The sequence below is a fragment of the Physeter macrocephalus genome, chromosome 4, assembly GCF_002837175.3.
Source record: "Physeter macrocephalus isolate SW-GA chromosome 4, ASM283717v5, whole genome shotgun sequence".
In the NCBI taxonomy this organism is placed as follows: Eukaryota; Metazoa; Chordata; class Mammalia; order Artiodactyla; family Physeteridae; genus Physeter; species Physeter macrocephalus.
This window is the reverse complement of record NC_041217.1, coordinates 25,085,540-25,096,119: the sequence shown is the minus strand read 5'-3', so window position 1 is coordinate 25,096,119 and position 10,580 is coordinate 25,085,540. Positions and strand designations below refer to the sequence as shown.

The 10,580-nt window shown below is 33.0% G+C and overlaps 1 protein-coding gene across 16 annotated transcripts in view; it reads left to right on the top strand.

The window, feature by feature from the left end:
• Positions 1–220: 220 nt before the first annotated feature.
• CDC42BPA (CDC42 binding protein kinase alpha) overlaps positions 221–10,580 on the top strand; it is a 306,437-nt gene continuing 296,077 nt past the window's right edge. For 6 of the 16 annotated variants that reach the window (XM_024130594.3, XM_028488398.2, XM_028488399.2 and 3 more), the window contains exon 1: positions 224–653. In XM_024130594.3, coding sequence (XP_023986362.1) covers positions 476–653 — 178 coding nt within the window. In that variant the 5' untranslated portion in view covers positions 224–475. Of the gene's footprint in view, positions 654–10,580 lie in introns of all 16 variants that reach the window. The other 10 variants (XM_055084055.1, XM_028488401.2, XM_028488400.2 and 7 more) reach the window with 5 other exon arrangements.

Below are 10,580 nucleotides of genomic sequence, written 5' to 3'. Positions count from 1 at the left end.
CTTCCTTTTCGATTTTCCTTCTGCTTGGGAAGTGAATTGCTGATGCAGATCGGACTTAATTCATTAATGATGCAATTGGATTCGTTTCAGGATTATGTTGCACGAGTTGAATTTTGAATGAAGGAGAAGAGTTTTTTTTTTTTTTTGAAGAAGTGTTGACTTTGGTTCTCAGTACTTTTTAATTATTTTATTTAAATATACGATTTAATTGTATTATTCTTTTTAAAATGTTTTAAATATATTTTATGGTAACTTTCCCTCAAAATATATGTATATGTGTGAAATAGAAGACGCTTCAGTTAAGTGAGGTTACTGGTGTGTTGGATGTTGAATTCAGCACCGGCATTGCATGACAGTTGTTTGAATAACAAGTGGTTTATTTTTAAAACCACACCTTTTAAAATTTAGGTTCAAATAATCATAGTCAAAATCGATTTAGTAATTGAAAGAAAAACCAGCAGAAGTTGAAGCAAACATGTCTGGAGAAGTGCGTTTGAGGCAGTTGGAGCAGTTTATTTTGGATGGGCCCGCTCAGACCAATGGGCAGTGCTTCAGTGTGGAAACGTTACTGGATATCCTCATCTGCCTTTATGATGAATGCAATAATTCTCCATTGAGAAGAGAGAAGAACATTCTTGAATACCTAGAATGGGGTAAGTTTGTATGTAAAATGAAAAACTCTTTAGCCAGCCATTATAGTTTAATTGTTATAGAGAGTTATCATGATAAACTGTAATGAGTATATAAATATATGTTGTATGTACACAATATATGTTATGTATTTAAATACATTATACATAATGTATTTAAATATATATACAATAAAAGAGTAGACACCAATTATTCAAGGTTTTTTTGTAGTTTTCAGTAAATATTTTCCCAAGAGTAAAAGCATGCTACTCAGTTGTTGCCTAGATTTTTTTTTTTAACATCTTTATTGGAGCATAATTGCTTTACAATAGTGTGTTAGTTTCTGCTGTATAACAAAGTGAATCAGCTATATATATACATATATCCCCATATCTCTTCCCTCTTGCGTCTCCCTCCCTCCCACCCTCCCTATCCCACCCCTCTAGTGTTGCCTAGATTTAATGGAACTTATGAGGAAGAACTTATGTTTTTTGGTCAGCAGTAAGAGATTTTGAATAATTCTGTAATGGGCAAAAATGGATTATTGCTCGCTTTACCGAGAGCGTGGTGGTATAACAGGCATTCAATTGAAAGATATTTATTAGTGGAAACATTCCTTTCCAGGCTTTGGAAATCACTCTGGAAATGGGAGGAGATATTAAAATATCTTAGGTCAACAGGAACTTGAAGGTGGTCATCAGTGGGTTTTATCACATCTCTATATAGTACAAGCAAAGGAAATTACTAAACACGGACTTGCCAAAAATTGTCATGTTTGTAAGATGACATAAATAGTTTAAGAATTTTGTGATAGTATTTGGTAGAGAATGTTTGGGAGCAGCTCCTGCCTGCCTGAGAGTTCGATTTACTCTAAATTTAATTCAAACCTAAACTGGCTAAATTTTTGTCTTCATTCTCCTAAATATAGATGTGATTTAGAAGAGCTAGGTAGTGGAGTAGCTCAGTGATGAGAGCAAATGCTCCATGTGACCTTCAAGCTTGAAGGCTTGGCTTAAGTTCTGTTTCCGATGTTACATGTGAGCAAGTTCCAACATCCACCAGTTCACTGTGGGAAGAGTACACATCATCACATATCCTACTGTGTATAGTACATGTCAGTGTACCTATATTGGTACATTGACTTTTGAAGGATATTAGCTAAAGAAGTTATTTTGTACCTTTGGAATACCAATATTTGAGTTTGTTGGAAAGTTTTTATACTAAAATGTCTTTGTTTCCAAGTAACTATTTTTCTGAAGTAAAAGTCAATTGGTGATTATTTCGTTTTTTTGACTTGAAATTTATTAAAAATTCGTTTGTCAGGTAAATCACTTATTCAAGAATGCCTACACATCATAACTTTAATTATTCAATTTGTCAGTATCAGAAGTTTTCTAGCAACTTGATGTCATAAGGGTTAAAAAAATATATATATATATGAAATGTGAATAGACTAACTTTTAAAAACAGATTACTAGACTCATACTGGGAATGTAAGAATTCTAAATGATCTTTCAAGGGACTGCTCTCTTAAGAATGAAACAGTTTTGACTTTGGTACTGGATTTGTGAATATATGTCCTTTATTTTTATGTGTGGAGTAAAATATTTTATAAAGCATGTGTAGTTTTACACCTCATGTTTAATAAATTTAGAAAATTTTTAGTTTTTTTAAGATTTAAAGAAAAGATTTTGATACTTTTAGAGTTTCAGTTCTTGAATTATGGTTTCATAGCGATATTCTAGTCTATGATTATGATTGTCATTTTAATATCTATTATTTATCATCTGCAAAATGATGGGAGAACTCTTCGTATGTACCAGTTGTAAATGTAATTTAAAAATATGATAAAAAACTATATCCTTAATTGCCTTTTGGTGATTAAGAATTTACATTTATGTTATGAGATATTTTTCCGTATTAATCAGAATAATTTATATATATTTTCCACTAAATATGTTTTCTTGGATCTTGTTTCTTATATCTGTATCAAAAAAACCCTTGTTTGTATCTATTTAATTTAAGACAAATAAGCCAAAAGTCAAATAAGTGTTTGGCCAAATACATTTTATTTTTATTAGCAGATTTTAAATAATTTCAAGCAAGGGACTTTTCACAGTTTTAAAGTAAATTAGGTTTTAGTAGTATCCTTCATATTTTGTCTTTTAGAAGTCTGGTGTGATGTAACAAAAATATACATTCTCTTAAGTAAACTACTGTTGTGTTTCTCAGTAATAAAGAACGAGAGACTAGAATTTTTAGGCAGTTATTTTGTAGGCTTTGGGACTAGGCAGTGTCTGTTAAGTCTTAGGCGTTTTTAAGTTGGAGTGTGAGGTCTTGAAAGTGGGAGTTACCAACCATAGAAGTTTGGGTAAGGAGGAAGAAAAGAATGGAGAAGCTGTCAAGAAGTGCATCATGAGTAGTAGTATTTACTATCTTTAAGTTATTTGAGAATTTAGGTTATTTAAGAATGCCAGTCTCCTCATTTAATTATTGAACTAGATCAGCTGTTCTTGTACGAATTGATTACTACATTTTGGGGAAATGTCTTATTGGATTCTCAGTACCTAACGTTATATAAAAAACAAGTTAGATTAAGAAAGTTTCCAGGTAGTGAATTGACCTCAATTTAATATTTTAAATATTTTTTTAGTCTGTGATGGAAATTGAAAGGGATTATTTGTTGGGGTTAAATTTGGTAATTTAGATTTGCCTTAAATGATACAATTTTTAGTTTGAGTTTTAAAAGACCCAATATTTGCAACAGAAGAGCTGTAGTAGTTAAATACTAGTACATGTTGTATATTTTTTTGGCTGTCTATATGAATGGAAGTGTCATCTAGATATGCCTTATTTTTATGCTGATGATACTTTTAACAATGGAGTCAGCAAGATTCTGACTTGCTTCATTTCCATCAATTTCACTTTATTCCTAGTTATGGCCCAGTTCACTTTTATATTGATACAGTTAATGTTTCGCTCATTACAGTATCATGACAGTAAGAAAACTGACAATTCAAAGTTAGTTTTTTTTTTTTTTTGATAGCAGTCCTTGCATTTGGTGCTAATGGCTTGAGGGAGGAAACGAGTAGAGCTCTAGAGAGGAAGAGGGGATTAAGTCACTGAGCTATAGAGCAAGGGGATAAAGAGTGCCTTAAGGCCATAGATCACTTTTAAATTTAATGATTATTATTTTTATTAAATTATTAAATATTATTATATTTTCCTGTTATATACAACAAGCTTTGAAAGATTATGTTTTGTCCTTGTTTTTTAAGTTGTTGAAATGGTTATGGTTTGTATGTTTTGTTTATAAAATAATAGTTTTGATATCAGTAGTGTGACTCTAGAGTTAAGTTACAGTAGAGCTGAAGAAGTAAAAATAACTTTTACATTATAAGCTAATCTGCTAGTAATGACTAAATGAATATGTTATTCATTGAATTGGTTATCTTCTACTTTGAAATGGAAAATCAGAATTTTAGGGAATTCTTAACTAAGTTACTTAAAAAATAGGCATAAGATAATATTACTCAATACAAAAAAAAATGCAGAACTATCTGTATGTGGCCAACTGTATTTTGATGCTTTCTGAATATTGGACTTTATAACATTTCATTTAAATTATCCTTGAACAACAGTAATTTTATAGTTTATTCAGTGTATACACACACACACAATAGTCTGAATGACTAATAAACTTGTTACTACAGTATATCAGCAGGTACTGTGGTTTAAACTTTTCATTTTATTAGAGTAGTTTTAAAGCTTATTCATGCTTTTGATATGTGGGTCGTTTAAGTGAGATGATGATGCCTTGATTAGAAGAATCTGAATCTTTTCTTTGTTCTTCACTTATGTTGTTCCTCATTGTTAGCTTTTCCTGAGTAGAATTGATTAATCATACCAGATTACCAAAAAGTTCATTTAATACACATGATTAGGTTTATTTTTATTTAAGTCCTCAATTAGGATCATCATAAATGTCACCAGAAATATAGGTTGGGCATTTGTTTCCTTTATACTAGTCACCTAATAATCTAGTCTCTTCTAAAGGGTGATAGTAAGTACAATTATTTGATCTAACACAGTGCTGGCATATGATAGAAGCATGCAATAAGTGATGGCTATTATTTTTCCATTTGCGTTCTGTTTCTTTTTTAAAGGATGTACTGCTCCATGAATGTGAACAGGGATGTCAGGAATAACACTAATAATTTTAGGAACTTATTTATTTCATATGGAAATGTAAGGCATACCTTAACATAGCAGTGTAAAAACACGTAGCATAATGTGTTGGAAATTTTATGAAATGTTCCATAATTCCTGGGACTTAGTTAATATTAGATAGTAAGCCCAGGCTATTTTAGGGTAAAAGAACTGAACTTGTTACAAATTAATATTTTATTCTACTACTCTTTTATGGTAGTCAAAAATAATTCTTCCAAACCCTTTTCTATTCATGTACACTTACTGCCAGTATATTGTATATATTGTTCATTGTTTTTCATCCTATTGGTTTTGATAGGTTTTAAAATCAATTTACTAAGTCCAACCAGCATTTAAAAAATTAAATATACTAGAATAGAAAATATCAAGTACATCATGTGTTGAAAGAATAAATATTGTTATACAGAACTCATGTGTTTTCTTACATTTCTTACCGAAGATTGGAAGCAGAAGAGTTTGAATTCTAGTGTAGGTGACGCTAAAACATGTTCACTGTTTAACAGTGAAAAAATTATAGACCTAGTTCCCTTTTTCAAAAAGCACACATGATTAAATTTGGGACAGACTGAAGAATTTAAAGAAAAGGAGTTTAGGTAGGGACAGGATACTTGGAAGGAGGGAGGGAGAATGGGAGAGAGGAGAAATGAGAAAATGAGCATGAATATACTGTTTTCCTGGGTTGCTACTTTAGTCTGATTCGTGAATAACTGAGTATTTTTAATTTAGAAGAACTTAAGGGACCGGGGAATTCACTCGATTTTGTCTTTGATGGTTCATTTCCTTTTTTTTTGACATTTTTCCTTTTCTGACTTTGGGCTCCTGGATGTTGACTTCCATTAACTGTATAAGTTGTGTAACTTGTCAAACATGAAGGATATGACCTTTAGACATTGGTTGTAGTTTTTTGTTTATGCCTTCCCATTACTCCAGATGAATGTTAGAGTAGGTGCAGGTGAGAAGGATCTGCTAGTTCCATAGATTTTCTCATCCCTTGTTACTCATGAAACTTCCAGTGGGGGTGACTTCAAGTTTTCAGTAGCTAAGGTGAAGAATTGCTCAACAGCTTTTGCTGTATCTTGAGTCAAGAAGTTCTTTCCATAAAGATTTTTTCTTTTTTTTCTTTTTTTTTTTTGAAATGACCCACACTATAAGTATAGGTCATCCCAGACATATGAATGACTGTCTTGTGTTGTCACTGCATATAAAACTCCTTTCTAGATCCAGGGGATTTCCTTTCTTCCCCTTTGATGCTGATCAGAGTAACAGGTTTGCTCTTCCCAGCTAGTTGCTCTGTACTTCCTCTCTACAGTGTCCACTTTTTCCAATTAGTAGCTGTTAGTCTCTATTGGCTAACACCCCTCTCCCAATTCTTGTGCTTCTTTATCTGCTGCTCTAGGAGAGTAGCACTCGGCTTTCATTGGTTAACAGGAGGCTCAGAGACTTGGCTCTCCACTTTCCAGTCTCACTGTTTACCCCTTAATTCTTCCTCATATGAACCATGGTTCATTTTGGGGTTAGGGTTTCTTTAGCCCCCTCCTTAGTTTCAAAATGTGTTCTGGAAATCCATGGGATATTAATAGGTGCTTTTGGGGGGGGGTGTGGGTAAATAAATTTGGGAAACTTTTACACAAAATTAAACACTAAAAATATTGTGGGTTATCCTAGAATTTATAATGTTTTGAGGAAGACGGATGGCAACCAGTGTTCCGTGGAACACCCTTTGGGAAATGCTCTTTCAGTATGAGGTCATGGTGTCCCTTGTGTCTTCAGGGTTAGAAAGAGATAATTTTGAGGGAAAGTTTGGAACACTGTGTGCTTTGGAGAGAAAATCCAAATCTGATTAAGTTAGGTTTTACTTAGTGGTTGTGGACTTTCAATTGTCTTCTGTGTGATAGTCACATATAAACTTAATCATGGTGGAGAGGCACATGTGTGAGGCTGGTAAACATTTGCGTCCAGGAAAAGCACCATATAAAGTAGAATGAAATTAGATATAATAATGAACCAGTGCTATTAGCCTCTAAAGTCCTTGAAATTACTGACAAGTCTCTGTTTATGACCTTTTCTTGCTCTAATTAAACTTGCTTTTCAAGTATAGGCATTCACAACAAATTCAGAAATTCTCACCTTATCTTTTGCAGCTTTAGTTACTATAATTGTAACGTTGCAAAACTATTGTCTGTCTGTGAAATAATGTTATTCATTACTTTGTGATATTTCAGAGGAAAAGATCATGGACATGCAATTTTACAATTCATTATAGTGTTAAGTATTATTTTTTTCTAAGGTTACAGTGTTTTTTGCTAAGCTGTTGGTTTCAGATTTTTGGATTAGTGTGGGAACTTTACTATTATTTGTATCTGTGAAACTATGGGTTTCAAGTGCCAGCACCTATTTATGTAGAGCGTAAAGAAACCAGAATATACAATACTTTTATTAAAGAGGAAACCATATATAATTGGTGCTGTTTCAACACTATGTGAGCAATTAGAACTCTGTGATTACCATAAACTTCTATTCTGAGTATTAAGGTGGCAGATAATAATTACTAGAGGATAATTTGACTTGATTTTAAAGATAAATGGCTTATAGCATAAATTAATTAGTCTTTTTTCTCTCTCTTCTGACCTACGTTTATTGTTCTCTTTAATTCTTCCCCATCAACACTATTCCTCTCACCCCCAATCTAATTATGCTTGAAAATACTACTTATGTGGATGAAAACAATCTTTTAAAAATACCTGTGAATTAGTTCAGTCGTGCAATCATTTATTAAATTTTGGTTTTATTTCAGATTGCTTACACATCACTGTAGGCTTAATCTATGAAAAAAAAAACAAACCATGTTCTAGTCAGTTTTTTCTATTCATAATGATAAAGCTTAATTAAATTTACTTAGAGTTTCCATGGTGAAGATCTACAAGTGGAATACCTCAACCTGAACTATTTCTGTTCTAAACCTATAATACTGGAAAAGAGTAGGGGCTTTGGGTTCAGACTGACTCCCTTGATCATTGGCTGGGTGATTTAAGCAAGTTACTTAACCTAAGTCTGTTTTAACATCAGTGAAAAATTGGCATTATAGTAATAGATTATTTTTCTGAAAGGTTGAAAGTTGGTTTAGGATTTTCTTTTTCTGGTGATTTATATTTGCATTTTGTTGGCTTTTTTTCTCATTCTGGTTTTTTTTTTTTTTTTTTTTTTCCCCAAAATGGTAAGGTTTATTCAGGGAGATACACACTCCATAGACAGAGTGTGGGCCATCTCAGAAGGCAAGAGGCTTCTCATTCTGTTTTTGAAGTTTCTATCTGGCCTTATGATAAATGAAGATAAAATGCTATTTTTTGATAAAGTTTAATTGAAATGTATAGTTGTACTAATACAGGGATGTAAATAACTTTATTTCACCGTTAACAAACATACCCATAGCTTACTGATAATATTTTATTGAATTATATTGGCATCGGAGATGTCTTTCCCTGTGTGACTATGCAAACAGCATCTTATTCCTTCTTTCAGGATATTTTGCATTGGAACATTTTGTTGTTATTAACTGAACTGTTTTTTTTTTAATTAATTTTTATTGGAGTATAGTTGCTTTACAATATTGTGTAGTTCTGAACTGTTTTTCAGTAAATATTAAGCCCATGCCTATTCTTTTCATCACCAACAGCAAATATTGTGAAATGGCTAGTTATGATTTATTTGTATATTTATATAGCTCCAACCTACAAATCAGTGGTGGAATTCTAGCCCTCAACTCAGAAGATTAAAATAATCATGAAAAATTATTGATATGTCATTCACTTAGGAATTTTTGTGGACTAAAGGTTATGCAGCACCCATAAATGCATGTTGTAGACTGACAGTAAATATGAAGAAAATCCACAGTATACCCTAGTGTTTCCTAAACTATGTTTCAATAGATATAAATGAAGATTTTGAAAATTAAGAGTTCAGTGTATATGTAAGATTGGGAAATAGTACTTATTGCATCCCTCTTTGTATATCACAAAGCACATTATCATAGTAACACTTTTCAAAAGTTCTGTGGTACAGAAACCTCTTTAACTTTGTTTTACCTAGAATTTGCCTAAGTCATTTGACTTTGGAACCCTTTTTATGAGGATAGCTGGCAGAGTTTGGGAAGTGCTGGTGTACGCTAAGAATCCATAGGCACTGTCAGAGCTTTTAAATTAATTATATTTTAGAAAGTGGTTACTGAATTCTTCTGTCACATTGTATTTTGAATATTATCACAGTTCACATCCAACTCCAAAGGCAGAGGTTTGAATGACTTGCCTTTATCCTTTTCGTGTTTGATTTTTTTTTTTTAGCAGTTCTGTTTGCATCACCTAGAAGGCAGTTCGGCAGTATGTACTAGGTTAACGTGGAGTTCTGCATTGGGTAAGTATGTGTTTATAGACAAAGAACAATAAAACTTGATACATGCCTTTGAGTTTATATTTATGTGTGTAGTTCGTGGTTTGTGAAGATGCTCCTGCTAACCTAGTGATTTTTTTGTTTTCAGTAGCAATTGATGATTTTTTAATCCAGTTATCTCTCTAACCGTTGTGCTGTTATAGAATTTGGGAGACGGACTGTCATGGCTGTGAAAGAGAACAAAGCTAATTAATTTTATGAGAGGTTTTTTTTTTTGTCAAAGCAGTGTTGTCCTGCTGCAACAAGAATCCCATCCTTAAATACCTGGTTTGCTGGAAGTGGCTAACACCCCAAGTTGACTCAGATATTATTAAAAGTAGTCACGCACTTACTTAGAAGTGTTCTGTCCTGAGATTTAAAAAAATATTTGTTTGAAAGAGTAGGAAAAACCGGCAGTGGCTAGAGCCCCAGTTTGTGATTGTATTGCTAGCTAATTATGGCCTTGCCCCAACCAAAAATCATAACTAAGGAACATTTAAAAACAGACCAAAAGCTCAGGTATGTGGTGCAGCTGACATACTGATATGATATCATAAAGCTTCTCCATCTTCTGTACTAAAGATTTTCCTAGAGTTTATGGTTAAAACCATAATAATATTTCCAAGTCTAGTGTGATTTCTATTTCTGCCTTTTTCCTGCATGCCTTTGTAATGTGTCACCCCATTTCTGACTGATGCGTGCTAAGTTGACAGTTTTTTCCAGGCGTTCCTTGTGGTGTTACATTGCTGTAAATTGTGATTAAGGGTGATCATACTTGTTTCTTTTACCTGTGTTCCTATGGTAACCCCAATTAATTACAGCAGCTCTTGAGTTATCCTGGTACTGTTCAACCTCTGTGTGCATCTGCTCAGTTGACTTGTCTATGTTAAATGTATCGAAATGGATTATGTTCCTGGGTCTTATTGACCTTATTAATCATGCTTTTTGTTTCTCCTTTAAATGCTAAGTAACTTATAATCTCAGTATTACATGTGCACCTAACCTGAAAATATTGGGAATCCTACATATCCAAGGGCCTTTGTTTAGTAGAACTTTTAAAAAACGGTTACAACTTTGATCGTGTCAACATCTTGCTTAATATCCTACAGTGACTACTGATAGCTTTCAGGATGACATTGAAACTCTTTAGCATGGCATATGGATATGGTCCTTGTCTATTTTTCTAATCTTTTTATTATTAAAATAATTTAGGGCTTCCCTGGTGGCGCAGTGGTTGAGAGTCCGCCTGCCGATGCAGGGGACATGGGTTCGTGCCCCGGTCCGGGAGGATCCCACAT